At 42.3% G+C, this 24,440-nt stretch overlaps 1 protein-coding gene and 1 long non-coding RNA gene across 7 annotated transcripts in view; both read left to right on the top strand.

Moving 5' to 3' along the window:
- LOC310844127 overlaps positions 1-24,440 on the top strand; it is a 249,647-nt gene that overhangs the window by 60,119 nt on the left and 165,088 nt on the right. The window lies entirely within an intron of this gene.
- SCEL (sciellin) overlaps positions 1-24,440 on the top strand; it is a 54,651-nt gene that overhangs the window by 27,476 nt on the left and 2,735 nt on the right. Inside the window, exons 10-22 of one of the 6 annotated variants that reach the window (XM_083737830.1) lie at positions 813-857; positions 1,487-1,558; positions 8,196-8,264; positions 9,003-9,062; positions 10,208-10,267; positions 10,997-11,056; positions 16,784-16,840; positions 17,752-17,814; positions 18,575-18,661; positions 19,722-19,790; positions 20,890-20,964; positions 22,594-22,702; positions 23,678-23,780. In XM_083737830.1, coding sequence (XP_083593956.1) covers positions 813-857; positions 1,487-1,558; positions 8,196-8,264; positions 9,003-9,062; positions 10,208-10,267; positions 10,997-11,056; positions 16,784-16,840; positions 17,752-17,814; positions 18,575-18,661; positions 19,722-19,790; positions 20,890-20,964; positions 22,594-22,702; positions 23,678-23,780 — 929 coding nt within the window. The remainder of the gene's footprint in view (positions 1-812; positions 858-1,486; positions 1,559-8,195; positions 8,265-9,002; positions 9,063-10,207; positions 10,268-10,996; positions 11,057-16,783; positions 16,841-17,751; positions 17,815-18,574; positions 18,662-19,721; positions 19,791-20,889; positions 20,965-22,593; positions 22,703-23,677; positions 23,781-24,440) is intronic. The other 5 variants (XM_083737831.1, XM_083737832.1, XM_083737833.1 and 2 more) reach the window with 5 other exon arrangements.

Consider the following 24,440-nt stretch of genomic DNA (forward strand, 5'->3'; position numbering starts at 1 on the left):
AAAAATCTCTATCTCAGGTGTCAACGGCCAGTGTAAATAGGTGTGTTCTTCTGCTTCCCTCTGTGGGGAGGAAATCCCACAATATAGGGGGCTGACCCAGAGAATCCTCTTTCCCAGGCTCCCCCACCCAAATTTCTGAGTGGAAACTACCAAACTACCAAGAGGGCCATGTTATAGGCATGCCATTTCCTCCCCACAGGAGTGTTAAAAGCGCTCAAAGCTTGGGTTTTATTCCTGAGATTTTCGTTCTGTTAAATTTGCTTACATTCTTCCACAGACAATCAGCAAGGGATGCAATTAAAAAAACACTTATTTTCTGAGGGATGTCAGAGATATGACTCATAATTTCTGTGCATTGCAACCATATGGTATGAGATACAACCCCATAGTAGAAAAGGTAGGGCTTCCTTGTTATCAGTTTCTGGGTTGCATCTATTGACTGACTGCACCACAAGAAGAAATCACGGTTCCCATTGCTGTTCAGTTCAGTCCTGGAATTACTCCATATTGTGGTGATCCCTGCCAGTGGCGTAGCGTGGGGGGTGCAGGGGGGGCCGGCCGCACCGGGCGCAACATCTGGGGGTTAGGGTTAGGGGGCGCAAATCCACGGGTTAGGGGGCACAAATTACTTGCCTTGCCCTGGGTGCTGACAACCCATGCTACGCCACTGTAAAGGGCGTAAAGGGAATTCCCTGCCTGTAAAGGGAATTTGGAAAGTATCCATTATATAATCATAGAAGTCATAAAGTATATTTGATTTCTAACCAGAGGTTTTTCTGTCTGTCTGTCTGTCTGTTTGTTTGTTGCTTCAGAGTTTCAGCTACTGGTACTTCAAACAAAGGAGGAGGACCAAAGATGTATGTATTTTCGTTTCTAGTATTTAGAGTTTAAACTTGGAAATAGTGTACAGGCCAGCACCTGTTATTTGTAGTTTATTTCATAGTTATCCAAAGAAAGAAAGAAAGAAAGAGAAAAGAGAAGAAAGACAACCATTACTTTGCAAGGGTATTGAGAAGACTGGTCTACCTTGTGGGGGCCTGTGGTTGCTGAATGATTCTGTTTGTCATCTTTTGGCTTCACTGATCAAATTGCAAATCACAGCAAAAGCAGCAGCAATGTTTGAGATTGGGACAGCATTTACTGCCATTACCATGTTGACATTTTTGTGTGTGTTCCTCTAAAAGCTTTGGCCTTCCAGATGTGGTTGGATTCCAACTCCTTAATAGGTTATTGTATTTTAGTGTTTTGTTGGAAGCCGCCAGAGTGGCTGGGGCAACCCAGCCAGATGGGCAGGGGATTAATAATAATAATAATAATAATAATAATAATAATAATTATTATTATTATTATTATTATTATATTACAGCCCCAACCAGCATGGGTTGGTGGGAATTATAGCCCAACAATATCTGGAGGAGCACAGGTTCCTCACACCCTTCAGTGTGAGGTTCTGCAAAAAAAATGAATTGTCCTTTTCATTCTGCAGGACTATCTATTCATCGGAACCAATTACATCTCCAAAGTCAAATGCTGCCGTGAGCGATCCAGCCAGAACTAGGTAACATAAAGTGATGTGATTAATGATTGGTGTTTTATGTGATGACACGATAACCAATGATGGTTGCTATTGGGTGCAAAGCAAAACACTTATAATCCCCGCTGATTTCAGTGGCAGAGATGTAAGCCAGGAAAGTAGCAGCAACAGCTTTGAAATGTGTTATACATCCCCTGTGACCTGTGCCCCCAAAATCCAGGGCAAACGTCATGTAAGAAAATTGCAGCAAAACCTTATTCTGCTTCTTCTAGGCCAGGCACAGGCAAACTCGGCCCTCCAGATGTTTTGGGACTACGACTCCCATCATCCCTGACCACTGGTCCTGTTAGCTAGGGGTGATGGGAGTTGTAGTCCCAAAACATCTGGAGGGCTGAGTTTGCCTATGCCTGTTCTAGGCAATGTAGCTTTTGGAAGGGGGGTTTGGCAAAAGAAAAACAGTGGGAGGGGGAAAGTGCATAACTCTTACCCTATCCAGTTATAATTCACGTTCTGGGGATACCTTGCAAACATGCAGCTGGAACACCATGTGGGAAGGGGTCAATTGGGGACATTTCCAGTGTGAGAGTGGTGGTGGGAAAAAGGGTGAAGTTTCCCTTTCTCCAGTACTTCACCCATGAGGGTGGTTTGCTTCTGAAGGTGCTTTCCCTGGAAGGAACCTTTGGGATTTGATTCTGCCTCTTTCGGTGTAATTTGTAGTTCAATATTCGGCTTTGATGGTAAAGTTATAGTATTCACTTTGGCCCTGGTGCTGCAAAGACAAGCCACAGAAGTGCTTGTTCGTCACAGTAGAAAAGCCATCCACTTCATATATGTAACGATACACAGTTTTGCTGCAATATACATTCGTGTGTTTTCTTACAAAGCAGCCCAGAGTAGCTACAGCCCAGCCCAGATGGACAAGAACAGATTCCCAGCAGATCTGAGCTCTGGCTTCTTTTTAGAAACTAGCCATGAAATGTAAGGAAGTTGAGGAAAGGTGAGGGATGCCAAGAGAGAGAACTGTAGATACGTATGAAGATTGACATTAAGATTGACATTTTGAAAGAGAAAAAGTCAAAATTGATAGAGATGATGTTTAGAGAAAGAATACCATACGAACATATGAGGCAGCTGAAACACAGTTGGCAAATACAGATCCAGTATATCATCACAATGCAACTTAGTTTACTTATACCATCTTTCCACAATCCACTGCTCTCTAGGTGTTGTTGGACTCCAACTCCCATGAGCCCAGCCAGCATGGCCAATCATTAAGGATGATGGGAGTTGTAGTCCAACAATATGCTACAAGATACCAGGTTGGCCGAGGCTGATTTATACTGTGAAAGCATCTGACCAAAAACAACTGTGTCTGAGGAAAACATTCAACTGACTGCTTATCCCAGCGTCAGACTTAAAGTCTGTTGACAGTGGTAATCTCTGGGTTCCAACCTAGCAACTCTAGTCTTAATTTACTTGGGTCACATCTTAGAGATTATTTCTGGCCTCGTTGTGTGCATTCCTAGTCTAAAGTGCATAGCCAGACGTCTTTAATAAATCCCACGGCACGTACTGGAATACAATGGGATCTCCCCTCTTGAAAGAGTTTGAGTCATGAAATATTTCCAGGAAGGAAACAATATGTTGATTAAAGATTTCTGCTGTCAGATCTGGAGATCTTAGAGAACAAAACATCGGCAAATTAACTAGGAAAAGCTGCTGTCACTACCCACTTACAAAGGCTTGTTCAAGCCTTTTCCTAATCCCCTTCCTCACTCATTTCATATTCACTCTCCTCTGTGGTTTTTATTAGCATATCAAGCCTTCTGCTCCGGTTTCACCATTGGTAGAGAGCTGCGGTAACAGTATTTGACTGAGCTACAAGTTGCTATAGTAACCGTGCTATATGGCTATTTTGTGTCAGTATCTAAACCATAAGCAGCTTGAGAAGCTTAATTGGGAGATATGATTCTGGTGCAACATCCTTGAATTTGGCCCCCAGGCAGCGGGGGAGGGGAGCAAATCTGACACCTGGGAAGGTGGGGCTCAAAAATCCAACTGATGACACCAGAAAGATGCATCCATATTAATTGTTGTCAAAACAACAACTTCTTTTTGTTTTGCTTTAAACCCACTAAGTTCATTTACTTATTTTAAAGGGTTTTTTTTATTAAAACCCAACTTAGTGTAGTAATGTTAGAAGAGATGTGAAGGAGATGTTGAAAATGTATTATCCATTTGCACGGGGGGAAATGCAAAAGCTGAAGTTTTGTCCTTTCTGTGAAATTAATACTAACTCTACCTTCCTTTCGCTCACACCAGCACCAATGAATGATTTGCACAACCTGATTGTTACATAGGTCTGTTGTCCCTCTGATAACCTGCAGTATTTATGGAAATACTTTGGTTATCAATCTGAACCTGCTATCAAAGATAGATTCCATCCCAGCTGAAAAACACCAGCCTACCTATCCTATTCATCCGACAAGATGAACGCTAGGGAAAATTATCAGGCTGGGCAGAGCGAAGTAGGATCCAATGATGCAAGCTCTTAGGGAAATGGTGCTGTGTGTAATTTGGAGCAGTGGAGGGAAACATGCAGTACTGTTTTCAAGCCAGTTAGTGTATTCAGCACTGAGCAAGATGGGCAAATGTTCTGACTCAGTATATGGCAGCTTCCTTTGTTCCTATGACTCCCTCCCTGCCTTTTGATCCTGCAAATAAATGGTTCTTGGCCTGTGGGTTGCATTCTAACGCAAGGGAAAATAGTTCTTTGAATTAACTTGAAGCCAGCATGCCACCTGGTTCACCTTTGCAGCCAAATGTTCCATCTTTAAGGACTTCTCTGTATGAATAATCTAATTGTTTTACGTTTTATGGAATTGCTGCGGAGTACTCAGATGTGTGCTTTTTATAGTTGTGAAGTCAATAGAGAGCATAGAAGGCTATGTTTATTCTGAAAGCATAACTGAGCAAGTTGGCGTTCCTTTCCCAGTAATTGTTTGCTCATGCTACTTCTCAAAACATCCTGAAAGACAGCTTCTTCCCCACCGTTTAATTCTGAAAATTACTGTACTCAGCAGCTCGGGGTATTTTTGGCAGGCTGTAAATGTGCTCTCATGGTTTGCTACAGTGCTCTTTAGTTTCTTAATTCTTGGCAACTCTTTGTGGTCCAGCTTTCAGTGAGGTGAATTTAAATCAGCCTGGCACTGTCTGGTCAATGTCTTGGCAGAGATGAAAATGACGGCCTGAATCGGAACAAATGCTATTCCTGTATCAGCCTCATTTGCTGGCTAGCTTACAAATTGCCCTGTGAGTGAGGGCCGTCCTGGACACAAATAGCCCTGGCCTATCAAATCCAGACATTACCGATGCACTCTTGACACCGTGTTCGAAGGCAATCCTCTTTTGCTGAGGCCACAGATTTCTATTATGACCGATTACCCTTTTCACTGCCAACTCCCGCACAGGAATAGATAGTTATTGCCGGTTCTTTTATAGCTTAAGCTAATTCCTCCATACAAAATGTCTGGCACTTGGTATGGGCTAACTGCAGCATCAGGGAAGTTGTGTGGTCATGTTGAAGTAAATTGGACAGCCTTGTGTTTGCAGACATAAGCTCAGCAGGTGCAAAGGTGCGTGGGTCAGGTTGAATATTTATTGTGGCCGGTGACACTAGATGTTTGGAATTGGGTTGTTGTTATCTATAAAAGGAACATGCAGGAAGAGGAAAGGATCTGCCCATGTTCTTCATTTCAGGTTCTTCATTTTTTCAAAGCCCTGGCAGTAGCGTTGGGAGACAAATGTGCTGCAGGTTATCATCCTGTCCCCATTGGTGCTTGCTCCATGGTAAATATGTTTTATTCTTACCTGCTGGGAGTGAATCCAATTGAACCTAATGAGAATTCCTTCTGAGGAGATATGTATAGGGTGCTGCACTAGGTCCAGGTGGCGCTGTGGGTTAAATCACAGAGCCTAGGACTTGCTGATCAGAAGGTTGGTGGTTCAAATCCCCGCAACGGGGTGAGCTCCTGTTGCTCGGTCCCTGCTCCTGCCAACCTAGCAGTTTGAAAGCCCGTCAAAGTGCAAGTAGATAAATAAGTACCGCTCTGGTGGGAAGGTAAAAGGCGTTTCCGTGCGCTGCTCTGGTTCGCCAGAAGCGGCTTAGTCATGCTGGCCACATGACCCAGAAGCTGTACAACGGTTCCCTCGGCCAATAAAGCGAGATGAGCGCCTCAACCCCAGAGTCGGTCACGACTGGACCTAATGGTCAGGGGTCCTATCAAAGCTAGCAGTATTTGAGTACACTGGTGGTTTTGAAAGTAAACATGCCTCTCCCCTAAACCACATTTTGTAACCATGGTTCATGTACTTCCTGCTCTAATGATACTGGTGTGAAAATCTCAAATGTTCATCTATCATATCTGTAGATGATGGGGATTTGTTCCTGAAATTCCAGTGTAATATCATAATTTTGACATGCGGCTGCAACTGTTCATATCCTAAGCACTTACTGTTAGTTCTCTTAGCCATTGGACTCCTGTGAGATGTTCCTGTGTCTGAAATCCTATTTAAATATTCTTGGCATCTTAAATATTCTTGGATGGGGATCTGACTTGTAGCCAACTCAATCAGCATTAAGTTTTATCCACGAGGAAAAGAGGGGCATTGATTTATTGGACAAATCAGAAAAGCCTGGAAAGTGGCAGTGTTTCATCCTGAGTTGGCTGGGTTAGATGTTGTGATGGCTGGAGTGCACATTCACATATATCACTTAGTGATTCATCCTGCAGAAATGGTAAATGGCCTCCATGGAAAATCTGATCTTGCTTGCGGTTTGAGATCATCACTAGATGTTTCAGTCATTGAGCCGATTGACACATAGTTCTAATGCAAAGGGGTCATACATGTTACAAGGTGACAAAGCAAGTCTTGAGCTCTAGACTGTCTCTCACCCTTCTAAACTTTTATGGGAACTCAGCCTTTCTGTGCAAATGCTATATACAGTGTAGAGTCTACAGGGGTCAGCAAACGATTTCAGCAGGGGGTCAGTCCACTGTCCCTCAGACCTTGTGGGGGGCCGGACTATATTTTGAAGAAAAAAATGAACGAATTCCTATGCCCCACAAATACCCCAGAGATGCATTTTAAATAAAAGGACACATTCTACTCATGTAAATACACGCTGATTCCTAGAACATCTGCGGGCCGGATTAATAAGGCAATTTGGCAGCATCCAGCCCCCAGGCCTTAGTTTGCCTACCCATGGTCTACACAAACCCTGTTCATGCAACCCACATAATGCTTTTTAATGGTGGGCAGATCACAACACATATTGCACAAATTTATTTACACAGGCCCTTGTTTACATTTAGAGTTCTATAGAAGCCTGGCTGTTTTTTGTGTGTTATTTCCTCACTGTATGAAACTAAACACTGAACATCTCTACATTTTTGTCTCCCCTGCTTCTGCCCGTTCCTAATGGGTGGGGTTCAATGTAGCGCTAAGCAGATTCTTCTTGCTTGATGGAATGATCTGCTCTCTTCTCCCCCTGTGTGCTGTTCGGGGGGGGGGGGCTCTTCTGACAACCCCAGAGCCAGTTTCATGGAGGAGGGAGGGAAGCTTTATTGTGCTTGTGTAGGTTTCTTCTGGCAGGCATGGGACTACTTAGTTGAATCCATCTCATTATATTAAATGTCTCAAAGTGCTTTTCCATGAAGTAGCTTGAGAGTGCAATTTGCATTGCTTATGCAGTCTTTGTCAAAAGAGTTTGGGGAAAATGTTTCGTTTTATATCTAACATCTCCTTGAACCCACCAAACAAACCTGGCAATATCTCATTTAGATGTTTGCTACTGACCTGGTTTGATCAGAACTCAGTATAGCCTTATCTCGGAGAGAGCAGCCTGATCTGCCCCTTACAATGCCTTTTCTAAAAATATTCTCTTGAGACACAACACCCAATGATGCAACCTCCTCTTTCAAAGTATTAGCTTTTGGGTTAACTCTTATAAGTAGTTATATAAATAATACTGCAAGACAGGCATGTGAGAATGGCAGGGATCACTTGTAGTTTTTGCATTCCTTTCTGGTCCCTATTAGAGGTTCTTGGGTTGTTCTTGTTTTTATTTTGATTATGTATTTTGTTATTTTATATTCTGATTTTATCCTGTGAAGCACTCTGAGAGCTGAAGGTGGTATACAAATTTAATAATAATAAATAATAATGTGTGTGTTTAACTTGTGATAAATGCTTCTTAGCATTTCCGTAGACGCTATGGTGGATTATTATAATAGATACCTGCAGAAGAAGATGCTATTCAGTTCTCTCATAATCACTTCATTTTGACCTGGTTACATCACAACAATAACTTCTTTTAGCTATTCCTTTGATATCCAAGCTTCACTGCACAGTCCAAACTTACTGCACTGCGAGAACCACTAGACAACTAGCAACTCTCAGAGTGAGACATTTGTGCTGCACATATCCAAGCAGTTGCTAGACTTTGTACTGTATTGTCAGAGTATGAATTATGTCAAGATGAATCTTTCTAACTTCCCTGGAATATCATTTTGGTTTCTCTCCTTAATCTGGGCAAGCTGAATAATTGAACATGCACAACACAACTTATTTAGATGAACCCATTTTCTCTGTTTTTTAGGCAGATAGCCCCAGCAAAACCCAGTGAATCAGATGCTAACAAAACCATGACAAAAGAGAGAGCTGGGAGGTAGGCCCTATTGTGTTTGATCTGTCATTTTCAGAATGAGAGCTAACTGTGTGAACTACATCCTAAGCACCTCATGTAGGCTTGTTCTGAGGATAAAGTGGGATAACCATGTTTGATGTTCTGAGCTCCTTTGAAGGAGGATAGGATGCATTTTATTTACAACTGTCAGTGGCAACTGGGTCAGAACAGGCCTGTACAATGTCTGACCCGTCAAGCTAAATGCAGCTCACAGGCCATGTATAACAGCCCACTAGGGACTACCTGAGAAGTCTTTGTTTATTTGTTTGACAGTCTGTGACTTCAAAAGCCAGCAAGAAGGATGTGTGATATTAAAGAGTGATGTTTGAAGTTGTGTTCAGCCTAGTTGTTCCACGCTGTGCAGACTGTGGAACGTGAACATGAAGTAGGGAGACGTGAGTTCAAGGAACCAGGGTTCAAATTCCCAGTTTGCTAGGCAGCTCACTGATTGGACTCAGTGAATATCTCACCATCTTACAGGGCTGTTGTTAAGAAAAGAGCCTGTATATGCTGCCCTGAGCTCTGTGGAGGGAAGCTGGGCTACAGATAATAGTAAATATGCTAACATGGCATGATGCACAGTGCTTATTTATACAGGACAGCATGAAGCAGAAGGCTTAGTCTCATCTCATGTGGTTTATTTGCTTTGAATGTCAAATTCTAGCTGACTATTGAAATATCTCTGTACTTTCTTCCACTGATTTTGCTTAATCTCTGAAGAGGCCAAGAACTGGATGATCTCATTGATGTCAAAACCAAAGGCAATAAGAGTAACCAGGGGTAAGTCTTGAAAGGCTCTATGGCTTCAATAAAGCGATGGAGAGGGCATGGATTGTGACCATAGCAGGGAAGGCATGGGAATGAGAGCAAGAAAGGTAATAATGGATGGAATCATAAGGCCCAGCTCATGTGCTTAGTCCATGACATCGAAACAATGAAGGACACTAAGTTTGCTTGTTTTCCAGTACAGCTTCTAAGTTTTCTCCTCCAGCAATAAGACCTGGTCCTGCAGAGTGTCCAGAAAGGCTTCCAGATGGCTCCTCTGGTAGTTTATTAGCAAACCACGAGACTCTAGGCAAGGCAGTGTGAATCCTCCGAGACTTGTGGGCTCAGGACAAAGAGGAAGACCCAATCAGCTGGCCATCTAAGTGCAAACATGAAAAACCCTAGGGTCACCATGTAAATACCTGGGGTGCTGACTGAGGCAAAGCTGAAGGTCAGGGTTCGGAATGGCAGAAGGCATCTCTTTCATGCAAACCTAGAAAAATTGGTTTAATCAGGCTACATGAATTTTGGTACACATGGTCAGGGAGGAACTGGCAGCCCATCTGCTGACAGAAGAGCTACCTCCTGGGGTACCTGAGTGGAAAGGATGTCCAAGAGAGCTAATTACCTTGACCATCTGTGAGCACCTACAATGCTCACCTGGGAGTGGGGTATAGTTGTTAAGCTAGCTGCTGGGAATGAGTTGACATGCAATCTCCAACCTTCAAAGGACGCATAGGTGGTATGTGAGAATTGGACTCCAGCCATCCCTTGACACAGTAAATCCATCACCCCATCTTGGATCACCCTTAGTGAAATGCCATTGCCCTAGTCTTAAAGTTGGATGTCATCAGACCTGTAGAAGTTGAGGACCCTGTTGTCTCAAATTCTGTGGAGGAAGGGCGAGATACAAATGTGATAAATAGTCTATTAAGAAACAAGACATAGTATTTATTTATGCAGGACAGTATGAAGCAAAAGATTCCAGCTGAGAGACTTTTTTGTTGTTGTTGTCTAAAATCAAATCTATCTTAATTATAAATTGCCATGGATATACTCCAGCTGTAAGATATTCTGTGTGGTTTATTTAGTTTTGATGTCAAAATCATCTTTAAGAAATGAAATATCTCTGTACTTGTTCCCACTGATTTTGTTTGAAGAAGTCAAGAGCTGGACAATCTCATCAAAGTCAAAACTAAAAGCGATAAAGGTGATAAAGGGTAAGTCTTGGAAGTTTCTTTACCACTTAATTTATTTCCGAAGTTGAAGCTGTGGAGAGGGCACGGGATAGATGCCAAGAACGATTTCATAAAGCAGTTTAATCAATTAGAAGGGAAACACTGGATTCCAAGCAAAGGAGGAATGATCCAATGCTATGAAATTCTCTTCCAACAATTCTCCCCCTACCCTGCCAATCTGCTCCCAGAATCTGTAACATGCTGAGGTTAGTAATTGCCCAGTCCCATCTAGACGTTGAACCTGAAGTCTCCTCAGAGGAGGTCCAAGAGAAGCAGGACCCTCTGGCATATATTCCAGACCCTGGAAAGCCATTGGATCAATACTACATTCATATAAATCTCCCTGCCCCTGTCATACAAACTCTTCTTTCAAGTCTGTGGTTCAAAGCAAGTCCATGGTTTGTGGGGCAGTCTAATTCTAAGGGAGGCTTGCACTGCAAGAAGCAAAGTTGAAGATTATGCAAGGCCAAGTGGGACAGGGCATTTTCTGAGAAATCACTATCGGTCCCCTTCTGTTGCGCTTTCTTACTCATGCAAAGTTGCGCTGGTGTCAGGTGGCTGTGGTTGAATCCATGGCATTTAGGTCCTAAAGTTTTGAATGTGATGCAAGGGACCTGTGGTGGTTCCTCTCCTTCCTCCTTGGTCCCATCACTACCTAAAAGGTCCGGTACATTGACCATAACCTTCCTTTGTGTTTCTTTCCTCTTTAAGACACCAAGATCTTGATGATTTCATCAAAGTGAACCGTACATCTAATGGACATGCCAAGGGGTGAGTCTTGTCATTGAGCTGCACATCTACATGCATTGTAGGCTTAATCTGGTTTTGGTTTTTGGTTTTAACAGTGTGACTTCTAATGTTTCCTTACCCCACCCAACTTTGCAAATGTTGGTTTTGTAAGAGATTTAAGGCATTTGATAGCTCCTTAATTGAACTAGAATTTCCATGATTTCTTAGCTGGGAACTGAAACAGTTAAGCGCTTGTTTAAATTTGTCGGAGAGACATGCCTGTAGTTAACTCCCCCACCTCCCAGCTCAAGTGCTGTGTAACTGCACAAATTCAAAGGAAGGCAACATAATTTAAATATAGCAGAGTTTTCTCCTTATATCGGCAAGATCTCCTTTTCGCAGGTGTAAGGAGTTGACAATAAAAAGAGAAAAGGCATCCAAAGATTAGTTTTCCAAGGTAGGATTAGATGGAATGCCTCTTTAAAAAAAAATCCACATGTGCAAATAGCCTGTATGGTCATAAAACCACAGAATAGTAGGAAAACATAACAAGCCAGTGAATCTAACTCCTTATCAAAAACGTGGGTGGTATCTTCCCACGAAACTATTAGGGCTGGTCTATGTTGCCAGTTTTGTCCCTGTAGATAGAGAATGTCTCATATGAACCACAGATACCACCATTGTTTCTCAGGGACAATTCTCACGAGCCGGAGAATTAAATAAATCGGAACAAGAATGGTAGTTGTATTCATGGAAATCCCTGTTTATGCCAGACATTTCCCACACAGATTCCTCATTGTGCATCATTTAATCCAGACACAGTCATGCACAGAGTAGGTTGAAATCAATGAAACTTGTAGTCATGACTAACTTAAAAGGTGTACCATGGTGTTTCCTCTGTCTGCACTGTTCCCAGAGGTCATTTCTCCTCTGGTCAGTCTTGTGGATAAACAACCTGACTGATTGTCTCCAAGTGGGAATAAGCTCCACTGAATTCAGCAGAGCTTATTGAATAAACAGGGACGCAGGTGGCGCTGTGGGCTAAAGCCTCAGCGCCTAGGACTTGCCGATCAAAAGGTCGGTGGTTCGAATCCCTGCGGCGGGGTGCGCTCCCGCTGCTCGGTCCCAGCGCCTGCCAACCTAGCAGTTCGAAAGCACCTCCGGATGCAAGTAGATAAATAGGGACCGCTTACCAGCGGGAAGGTAAACGGCATTTCCATGTGCGGCTCTGGCTCGCCAGATGCAGCTTTGTCACGCTGGCCACGTGACCCGGAAGTGTTTCTGGACAGCGCTGGCCCCTGGCCTCTTAAGTGAGATGGGCGCACAACCCCAGAGTCTGTCAAGACTGGCCCGTACGGGCAGGGGTACCTTTACCTTTACTTTTACTTTATTGAATAAACATGGTTAGGTTTGCAACCTTAAGTATGGAAACAACCGTGTGAACCAGTTCATTATGAGATGGATGGGCAGAAATGGGCGCTTCAGGCCTGGGTCAGCGCCAGGCTGTCTCAGCTATCCGCTTACCCCCACCAATGGTAGACTTTGGGCTCTCAAATTTCAGCGGCGCCCTGTGCACCACAAAAATTCTCTGCCCTCCACCTCTCGTGTTCCATTCTGCAACATTGCTGCAGCGCTTCCTGAATAAACATGACCAAACTGGTTGCGCTATCCTAAGATTACCAGACTTTTTTCAAAGAATCTGGGGGCACTTTTTTTTTTTGAAAAGAGAAAAAAATAGTTATTAAAAACTTTTCTTTATTTTTTTAAAAAAGAAATAATATATTCTGTGGTCTCCTCTGTTGCGCGGCCTCCCTCTGGGCCCTGGCCTACTCTCTTGGAGTCTTAGCTACCGTGGAGTAGGCTTGGGTTGGGCCTGGGCTTGGCCATGTGCCGTTGCCTTCCTGGTGCTCTCCTACTTTTCTTCCTCAGTGGCGGCAGCGACGTAGCAAGCACGGGCCCCCCTCTTTTTTCTCCTTCCTCTTTCTCTCTCTTCCTTCTCTTCCTCCTCTCCTCCTTCTCCTTGTGTCGGCTCAAGGGTTTTTACTGGCCCAGAGTGCCGCTGGGCAGTCAGCCAGGCGCTCTCACTCCCAGCTCCATTTGGGTCACAGGTGTGTGTGTGTGTGTCAGTGGTTCCCCCTGTTGACGTGCCAGGCGTCCCCAGTTCCCCCTCAGCAGTGGTAGTAGCAGCAGCAGTCTCAGCGGCCCGGAGCCAGCCTGGTAGAGCAATTGGTTCTGGCTGGCTTCAGGAGCTGCTCACTGCTGTGGTACTCGCCATTTTGCTTCACCAGAAGTCCCCATATGATGTGTCTTGTGCCGTTGAACCAATCACACAACATTCATTCCCTACTCATAAATCTACAACACTTAAAATATAAATCAAATGAAAATTTATTAAAATAAAATATAAATTAAATGACATTAAATGAAATCCAGGGACATTCCGGGGACGGATTTTGTCCAGGGACAGATTTGTAAATCTGGGGACGTCTGGTAAACATACGCTACCCTAAAACTGCCTCTGTCCCCACCTTCTGGCATGATTTCAGAGGCAGCAATGACCCTGCCCTGCTGGGCTAGAGGAAAGTTAGAATTGCATTCTTAAAAGACTGGACCAGAGAAGGTGGCATTTAATGGAAAGCTTTTGGAGGTATTAGAAGCAGGGAAAATAACACACGTTGCCAAGGAATGGTCAAAACAATGTTTAGGCGAGGAGCAGGATTTTCCAGTTGTAAGACTATATCTGCACGTGTTCCGAATGGCTGTAAACATGTTTGGTACAAAAGGGCTGGGCTTTCACCTGTAGCATCAGAGCCAGCTGTTGTGCTTGAGCTATCCAGAACGTTTGGTGGGTGTGATGGGCTTGGCACTTACTGCAGAAATCCCCAAAGACGGGTGAGAATTCCATCCCTTTCCTCAATTTGTTAGCTATCAGTTTGGAACTATTTGTACCATGATTTTAGATGTATGCATTCATTTATGTTCCATTTTGAGAGCATAGAGATATTATTTATTTAATAAGCAGTTCCTGGGGTGGGGGTTTCCCTGGCAGATCCATTTGGACCTCTCTCTTACTGTTTCCCACCAACTGATTAAAATGTCCCTGTTCTATCAACCATTTGTCTTACTGATGGCAGGCAGGTTATGTGTCTGACCCTCATTTTAGGATGTTTCCTGAATTTGTTTAGAATGTTTGCAAATGTTCTGTTTCTGTTTTCATGCTATTGTCTTTTATTTTTTCCATAAGCCAGCTTTTGATGCAAATTCATTTGAAGGGAAGCATATATCTATCTGTCTGTCTGTCTGTCTGTCTATAGTTATAGATATATAGAGATATAGATATACTGTATTTTTCGCCCTATAGGACGCACCGGCCCATAGGACGCACCTATTTTTTGGGGGGGGGGGAATAAAGGGGGGAATTATTTTTTTCCCCCAGGCGCTTGCGGGGCTGGCGGCAGGGAGAAGCGGGCTTCTTCCTGCCGCCAGCTTCCAAACGACGTCGGGAGACAGCGGGATGGTGCGCTGAGCCTCCCCACTGTCCCCCCAACTTGCGGGGCTGGCGGTGGGGCCCTCCAGGCTTCAGCGAAAGCCTGCATTCGCCCCATAGGACGCACACACATTTCCCCTTCATTTTTGGAGGGGAAAAAGTGCGTCCTATAGGGCGAAAAATACGGTACTCTCTCTCTCTCTCTTTGTGTATATATATATATATGTGTGTGTGTGTGTGTGTGTGTGTGTATGTGTGTATATATATATATATATATATATATATATATATATATATATGGATGTATAAAATAAATAAATCAGAGCTTTTGCCCTCACAGCAACTCCTTGAAAAGTAAAGGCTGCTCAAATGTGGTACATTATTATTACTAAATTTATTGGTTGCTTTTTCTTGCCAAAGGCAGCTCAAGGCAACTTACAACTAACTGAACCCAGGCCATTCAGTAAGCTTTGTAGCCAAATAGAGAGTTGAGTTCAGAGTCCAGTGCCCTAACCACTAGGCAACCACATTGATTCTGTTGACATTAGAAGTCTAGTTTGGTCTGTTTTTATTAATGAGGAAGTCTTCAGAGATGCTCATCTCCCTATAATGTCCCAGGGTCTGGTCTGAAGTTATAGGAGTCCACCACGTTGGTGAAACTAAGCAGGTTTGGGTCTGGTCAGTAGTTGAATGGGAAACTGCTTAGGAACCTCTTATGGTACAAAAAAGGCAGAATGTACCTGTAAGAAAATAGATAAAATAAAACTCCCCCTAAAATATATGACTCATAACTCTGCTCCAGAAAATAATAAATCCTCTGCTCCAACAGAATTCCCGAACTAATGTTATATTTATTGCGCTGCAGGTTGTTTATGGTTTGGCTATAAGCATAAATCTTGAACAACAGGAATGTTATGAAATGCTTATATTAATAGCTGTATTAAGAAGACAGCGCATTTCATTTTTATGTCTTGAGACATGATGCGCTAATGCAAGCTGCTTAGCATCAGAAGTATCTACGTTTATCCTCAAGTCAACATTCCGGTGGCTGCCTAGAGATTCAAAATACTTAGCACCAAAGTGTCAGTTACTTGAGGAAACAGCAAGAGCTGCATTTGATGGGAGCAGGCTCCAATGTTCAAACCTGAATCGGCTGCAGTCAGGTAGAAGAAAGTGGGTCCGGTGTGGATAAGGAGTCTGATTTTTAAGAGCAAAAGAGATGTGTAAGTGAGCACAGGATCTTGCCGGCACCTGCCTGCTACTTCCTTCCCTTCAATTTCCCTGCTGACATCATTTGTCCCTCAGCTGAGTTCCCAATTCCAATAGTGAGCCTGACCGAGATAAAAGCACCTGTGGGAGAGTAGTGTTACGGCATGTGGTTAGCCTGGATAATAATAATAATAATAATAATAATAATAATAATAATAATATTTATACCCCGCCCTCCCCAGCCAAGACCGGGCTCAGGGCGGCTAACAACCAATAATAAAAACAAGTTGATTAAAATACAATTTAAAAGATTAAGATACAACATTAAAACATCAGGATGCAGCCTCTTCACAGGAGGAGAAAGGAAAAAGAAAGAGGGGGAGGGAATCAAACTGATTCTAAGCAAAAGGCCAGGTGGAACAACTCTGTCTTACAGGCCCTGCGGAAAGAAATCAGATCCCGCAGGGCCCTGGTCTCATGAGACAGAGCATTGCACCAGGCTGGAGCCAATGTTGAAAAGGCCCTGGCTCTGGTTGAGGCTAATCTAACTTATCATGACCCGTGAACAAGGCCAGTTTGTGCAGAGAATTCCAATGAAAACGGGAACAGGAGTAGAAATGGTTTATTTGTTCTAGGTCTGGAACCATAATCAATTCAGCAAATACCATTGATATTCACTGTTGTTGCTGCTTTCAGTCTGCAAATGACATGAAATTAGCGATGTTTCCTTCCCTCCAATTCAGACGGCATTTCCTTTACATTGACATAAATGGGTGCATTATATCAGGGTAGGTTTATGTGCTGGCATTTGAGTTCTTCAGGAAGCTTAGTTTTGATCATGTCGCTTAACAGGAAAAGAGAAACAAATCTCAGGATAATTTTAGTATATTTAAATCTTGGAAGGAAAACATTTTGGTGGAATTATTAGCTATAATGAATATCCGTATGTGTTGACAATTACCTAATGCGTTAAGTTCTCCCCCTCGCTCTTCCCTGAGAGTATTTGTGATCAGCGGTTCCTTTCTTGCAAAAGTAACTAGTCCAATTTTTTTGTTTCTTTGCTTTTCTCACAGAGGAAGAGACCTAGATGACCTCATCGCTGTAAACGACAATGCACAGAAAAACAAAAGGCAATTCTTTTAAATTTTATCTTTCCTGCGCTTTAGAAAATCTGTTACCTGTGGCTTGAGTTAAAAATGCAGGAAGGGTTTGTAGCCAACTAAGTTCTCCTCAGAGTATGAGTGGAATGAACAGACCTAAGTTAGTCATGGCCATTAATTTCACTGGGTCTACCCTTGAGTAGAACTAACATTGGCTACATCCCACATATGTGTAGCTGTGAGCACATGGTTTCCTTGCCCATGCAGCACAACCTCTGTATCAACTGCATGTCCAGAATTTTCCCTCCCTCCATGGGAGGGAACCTGGAAAAGGATAGCCTGAGAGGGGCAGGAAATAGGGCCTAGAAGATGGCAGGGATTGGTGACCAGGAGGATAGAAGCATGTGGGGTCCTGCAGGTCAGGAAAGAGTTGTGTGTGCATCATTGTGAACACAGAGCTCTTGAGTGGAGCACTCCTTCCTGTGATGTCTGCTGGATGAGGGCAGCAGGCTGCTATGCGCCAAATGTTTAACTAAGCAAGCCTCTTCCAAAATGAATAAATGACTGATACATGGAATTAGGGCTTGGTGAGCTGTAGGTGTGATTTCTAAGAAGTTACTGCAATAATGTGTAAGGACTTGGGACCAAGTCCTATTAGATAGAGTAGTCTTTATGTCTTGATAAATAATCACAGGATCAGCTTATGGGACATGAAGTCAAATGTCTTGATTTGCAATGAAGGGGCCATATTTCTTCACAGCAGATAATGCTTCATACTTTTTGTCTGGTGCTTGAATCTGATATAAAAATTAAAACAGATCCTGCCTCACAGAAATCATTGATGACTTGATTAAGTAACATTCGTGTTTGCATTTTTTTAAATGTCCAGTAAAACGTCCAGTATTTTATGGTCATCAGGCTCTGCTCTTTATCTTTGACAGAAGCCAAGAACTAGATGATCTCATTGTAGTAAAAGCCTCACTTGAGGATCAAAACAAAAAGAGGTGAGTCTTAAATCTTAGTTCTTATAACCATGGCAGTCCTGTAGAGGTTAATTCATGTCCCTTGTTTATTAATTGAAAGGACCTGTTTATTGTGCATTTGTTCTGATTTGTTTGTGGGGAGGTCAGATGAAGCTTCAAGCCAATGTCATCCCACACTTTCCATTTCCTCACCAGTATGACTTGGTATGAGTATGCAATGTTGCCTTTCCCCCTTCCTTTCCCCTTCTCCATTCACCACTGCAGACGCTTCTCTGGGGTCCAGTAAACCCCTTAGGCTGCTGGCTGGTGTTTTTTTTAAAAAAAGAAGCCTTTGGTGGAATGGTGGCAAGGGTGAAACCTCTCTAACTTCAGAGTCAGCTCAAGCAAGAGTAGGACTGCAGCCAAAGTGAAGAATGAGCTCCGTTCTCTGCTCTCAGATCAGCCTCATTGCTTTAGATTGGAAGAACAGCGGAGAGGCCCTCTCTCAGGCTACATGTTCTGCATATAAAACAGTGCTTGGCACTGATGGCTATTCATTTAGCAGAGCTTAAGGCTCTGGCACAAAAACAACAGGCATTCAAAATAAAGGCAGAGTAGCCAGTGTTTGATGAATGCATTCCCTCTGAGAGTTTACCCTCTTAAGTTCCCACCCTCCTCTTTCCCCTTTTAATATTTTAAATCCCCCTCCTTCACTACATGCATAGTAGAAGAATAGAGAAATGGTGGGGAAGATAAATCAAGGCTAGACTTCTTTTTCTTACTCCATCCTTTTCCTCCACAGGGCACCACAGCAGGACCATGAATCTGCCAGTATTCCAGGTGGTCCGTCAGAAATGAACCATTTATACCAGGACACAAGAGGATCCAGGTACAGTATTCTTAAGCCAATAAATGGAGTGTTTTTCTTTTTCCCCAGCTGCAAAAGGCTATCTCTCCTATAAACCCCTACCAAGGAAAATGTGTTAGAAGAAATTCAGCTTTCCCAGTCCAGCAACTCTTTCTGGGTACAGGTGGGGAAGTTCAATGTGGGTAACACACACCGTAGCTTTGCCCGTCTGTAAATCTCAGGGAAGAGAAGTGTTCTGCATGTACAAACTACCCCCTTTATTTAAAAGAACAGCTTGGGCAGGCATCGGAGAACAAACTGCTTCTCTCAGAAACTCCCTTTTCCATAGTTCTTTCTGGCCACAGTATGAAGTGTTACTGTCCATTCTACCACCTTGGAACTCTGTAGTCCTGCCTTGTTCCAATGAGTTTAGGATTATATTCGCCTGTGATCCTACACAGAATTGTGATTTTTAAAAAACCAACTTCTCTCCATCAGGTAAAACCTGAAACAGGAACAGCTTTCTAAACAAATATGTGTGCCCTGGGTTAAGTTACTATTTGTTAAACATCTGTCTGTATCAATCCAGTGTTTCAAAAATGTGGTCAAGAACTAAACAGTGAACAATGGAACCTGTAGTATTTTGCAGGTGGCATCATGAAGGTGGCTGTAGAGAAGCTTTTCTCCCTTTCTCTTAATAATCCTGGGGCCATCCACTGAAATGGAATAGCAGGAGATTTGGGCCAGACAAACGGAATTGCAGTTCTTGACACCATGCAGTGTTAATTATGGAATTTGCTACCCAAGCTATGGTGATGCCCAGCAAGTTTAAAGGCTGAGGCAATGGCAACTAGTCACAGTGGTTATAAGCTACCCCCTCCAAACCCCAGTTGCTGAAAATAATGGCAGGAGAGAGCTATTGTGTCCCTGTCCAACTAAATCAGGTTGGGCACTCTGAACCAGGGTGCTGGAACAAGACAGGCCTCTGGCTTGATGCATCAGGGATCTCTTGTTCTGTTCTTATGACATTGCTTTTTCTTACCGCTTTTGTATGTTTATTTTTAGAGAATGAAATTCTCCTCATTTTTTGTATGTGTTTCAGCTGTATTGCCTCAAGCAATTATTCAAGTCCAAAGGACACAATTGTGTACACAAGGACATATGAGAATAGGTACCTGAAAAATACACGTCGTATTTTTCCACAAATACTTCCTCGTGTACTAATTCCAAAAATAACAGTTTAAACATGATTTGTTTAAACACAAACAATGTTATTTCGCCCCACCCCCACCCCAGCTATGGCATGGCTAACTTTCTGGTTTCTTGAACGCATAGAATGAATGATAATCTAATACAATATATGGTTTTCTGGAATGCCAGAATAAAATGTGAAATTAAATGCAAGTGATAAGGGATTAAAACAAAATGGCTGGAAAGGGCTATTGATATTACCGGACTACAGCCACAATACACAGCTCAGCTCAGCTCAGCTCATTGATTCCAATGGAGGTTTGGCATGCTTAATGTGGGATCTATGTGGAGAGAGAGAGAACGTATACATGCATGTAAACACCAGATAATAATTAGGATTTATGGAGGGAGACATGCATTGACCTACAAAGATGAATGCAGTCATGTTTGTTGAACCCATCAGGGGTATCATAAATCTTCTGGTTTTGCTGGCCTGGCTGGGACTGCAAACATGTAAACAATGATTGCAGCGTTTCTATTGACTCTTTTCTGGCCCTGCAATAAATTTCTGAGAGTCATAAATGAACAGTGTTGCAAAACATAAAATAGCACATTTTTATGTTTTCTTATTACACCTTGTGCCTTATCTGTCTTCATTCTGCTGAATGGTTTCACATATGACATCTATATCTGACACTATTGTGTGCTTTTCTGTTATTTTAGAAATCCATTACTTCTAAAATATCAAGTGCTTAAGCATGCTCTTAAGATATAAGCCCCTTGGGGGCAAAATCCTCATTCTGCATGAGCCCTACTGAATAATGGGAGCCATGCAAAAGCAAGTTTTGTGCCCTTTTTGTATAATGCAATACAAGTCTCATCTTGCCCTCCTCCCCCAACTGTTCTTTTAAAACTGTTTCTTCTATATCTGTATATTTTTGAAGTCTGCCCTCAAGTCTCTGTGGGTGGCTTTGATGTTGATTGATGATACTCTCTCTTTGTCGGAGTGCAAACTTGAAAAGTATTTTTTTAAAAAAACAACAACCCTATTGTTCATCACTTGTATCCTTGTATCACAGCAGATTTCCCCATGATGCTTATGAAGACAACATCCCTGGAAAATCTATCAAAACTGTTTACTCTACTTCTGATAGGTGGGTATATATACTGAACCCTGTAGAATGAAGAAATACAGAGGAAGAAAGCAAAGAAAGAAACATCTATCTATCTATCTATCTATCTATATCTATCTATCTATCTATCTATCTATCTATCTATCTATCTATCTATCTATCTATCTATCATCTATCTATCATCTATCTATCTATCTATCTATCATCTATCTATCTATCTATCTATCTATCTATCATCTATCTATCTATCATCTATCTATCTATCTATCTATCTATCTATCTATCTATCTATCATCTATCTATCTATCTATCTATCTATCTATCTATCATTTATCTATCATCTATTATTTGCTTTTCTGCTGCAGTTCTTCATTAGTAGATCCACATTAGTACAACTGTTGCGTTCAAAAAAGAATGATAAGAAAACTTCTTTTCATATACTTCCCTTCCCCAAGTTTCCTCTCTGTTCCCAACCTATCTGCATTGTCTTGTTCTAAATTTTCCTCTCTCCTTCTCTTTATCTCATGTTATAACTTACACTGCTGAATTATACTCATCCCGCTACGTTCATTGTCTTACTATAATACTTTTTCATATATTCTATAGATAACATCCAATCCTCTTTAAGTTATTTTACATCTCTGTTTCTTATTCTATTAGTCATACCCGCTAGTTCCGCATATTCCAGCAGTTTATGATGCCCCTCCTCCTTTGTTGGAACTGCGTCTGTTCTCCACTTTTGTGCAAATAAAATCCACATGGCCGCAGTTGCAATAGACTCACTTGCTGCTGCTTCTTTTGAGACTTCTGACATTATTATACCCAGAAGATAAGCTTCTGGGTTTTTAGTAAAGGATCATTAAAACATTTTTTTCCAGTTCGTTATGGATTAATTCCCAGTAGTCTTTAATAACCCTACAAGGCCACCACATATGGTAGAATGTTCCTACTGTCTCTTTACATCAAAGTGAGAAACATCTTGTCTGTTTTGTCCCATACCCAAGTTTTTACACTTATTACCTGAAAGCTTTTCCCGTTCACATGTCCACATTCTTCACTTGATTTCTCTACACTGTATGCTAGATTGTTAGCAGTAGAGTGGGTGAATTGATTTCACTGAAAAGGTATGACTACTAAGATGATGTCAGTGAATATGAAAATTTGTCTGTAGTGTTAGATTAGTGTCAGTCCATTCATACATTTAAGTTGTCGCTTGATATTACTGCACCGCAGCTACCGTTATCCCTAAACCATGGACCATGCTAGCTGGGGCTGATGGGTCAGATTCCATCACTATCTGGAGGTCCACAGGTTCCCCATACCTGCCTTGGGAGATTCACTGTTTAGCAACAGATCTTCCAAGTGATCTGTTTATCTGTGCTTTGGCTACCTTCCTGAATGAATGAGAGCTGTGCAAGAGCTTAGCAGTGCGGTTATGCAGCTCCCCTTCATGGGTTTGCCCAGGTGACTTGCGCCTTATGCCTTCAGACAACCCAATCTTGAAACCGGTTCTAGCCCGCTCTTTGCACATCGAGCCATGGTGAGGAGGTCACAGCTTCACGCAGGGATGGAAAAGTGAGAATATTTGCACAGTGAAACCTTCCAGTACTGTAGTACAGTATGCACTCAATGAATCCTGTTCTTACACAGGGCCGTTATTGAAAAAGAAATGTGCACTTACTGCCGGAAGCCCTTGGGCACAGACACAAAGATGATTCTTGATGCCTTGCAGATTTGCTGTCATGCAATTTGCTTCAAGGTAGGAACATGTCTTTCACCCAACTGTCGTTAAATATGCATGGATTTGTAGTATGACGATTGTGAATTTTGATCAAAGCACCGGGTTTAAAATCAAATTAGAGAGCAACCCCATGGTCCTTGGAAGGGCATCCCAAGGATGATAGGATAGGGCAGATCTCCCTCTTTGTCTCATGGAAAGAGAGGTCCACAGGTGGAAATATTCACTGCTCTTGTTGCTCTACTACTGGTACTCTTATGGAGATAACAATGGAGTCATCATGGGACAGATTGGAGGAAGCACCCAGAACAGCAGAGGGAGTATATTAGCCCTGAAGCTGCTACACTGATTTTCCTTCTGTAGAACCAAGTTATAAGAGAATGTAGCATCAGTGTGCAGTGAGGAAGGGAAAAAAACATGGGAATATGGCATTTAAACAGATCCTGCATTCTCCTTATGACAGCCAAAGAATAAAGAAAACTATATTTGTACAGGGGGAAAACAACCCTGAGGCGGAATTTCTCTGAGATCTCAAGTTCAGTTGTACTGAAATGTTAGTGAGTCTTCCATGCTTTGCACACCGTAACGTATATTAAAGATGACTCGCTATCAGGCATTTTCGTAACACGGCTGCCGATTAGCTACTGGACTGGATTCAAGGTCTTGGTGTACAAAGCCTTGCAGAGCTTGGGGAACAAGATGCCTAAAAGATTGCATCATTTCCTGCGTGCCCAGCTGGTCACTCTGCTCCGCAAGCAAATACATCCTGCAGATGCCACCTTGTCAGGAGCTGGGCCGCACCTGCCCTTTGGAACTCCCTCCCACTTCATATCAGGCAGGCACCTTCTCTGTTGTCTTTCTGGCACTAGCTAAAGGTGCTCACACTTTTTCAACAAGCTTTCTAATGCCTTTATCCTGGTTGGTATCTGACTCAGAACTGATGAAATAAATAATAACAACAACGAAAGGTTTTTGTTTAACTCTGTGTGTTCCTAGTGCGAAATCTGCAAAGCACCTTTGGAAAACGTGAAGGCGGGAGATAGCATTTGGATTTACAAGAACACGGTGCATTGTGAACCATGCTATTCCAACGTTAAATGTAAGTTGTACTGGAGGACACCTGCTTGAAGGTTCAATTGTTAACAACAACCAGGGAGGCATGGAGTTCAAAGTACCTCTGAAACACTTCAGTTCAGTTCGTTTATGGTGCTGTAGATTGCAGGATTTGGTGAATGCAGAAGTCCAAAATGCATTTCTTGAATGTCCAAATATATGTTTTCCTGCTTGATAGTCACAAGACCAGTAGGTATAGGGATAAAATTCAGTTCACTTTGCGTGTAAAGAGAAATATATCAAACTAATGCTTTCTGAAACAATATGCAAACCAAGACACAGTTACCCTTCTAAATTCACACTTATCCAAATTTTGTGATACCGTTCTCTAACCAGACAATGTTTACAAAATGCATATATTAGGTAAAAATGCACATTAAAACGAATGCATTAGTTAAGATAACATATTAACATGCATTATTTTAGGGGGAATGGCTTGCAAAATTTGGGTACGTTAATCACAACTGTGCAAAAATGTGTGAATTATGAGAAATTCACAGTAAAATGCTGGCAAATTGTCATGATAATTTTAAGGTGCAAACTGCTGAACTGAATTTAAGATTGCAAAAATGATAAACTGACAGATCTGAAACTGACAGATCCTTCCATCCCTGAACACCAGTGAATGTTAAGAACCACATTTAAA

This window comes from Podarcis gaigeae, assembly GCF_964106915.1.
Source record: "Podarcis gaigeae genome assembly, chromosome: 4".
Taxonomy (NCBI): domain Eukaryota; kingdom Metazoa; phylum Chordata; class Lepidosauria; order Squamata; family Lacertidae; genus Podarcis; species Podarcis gaigeae.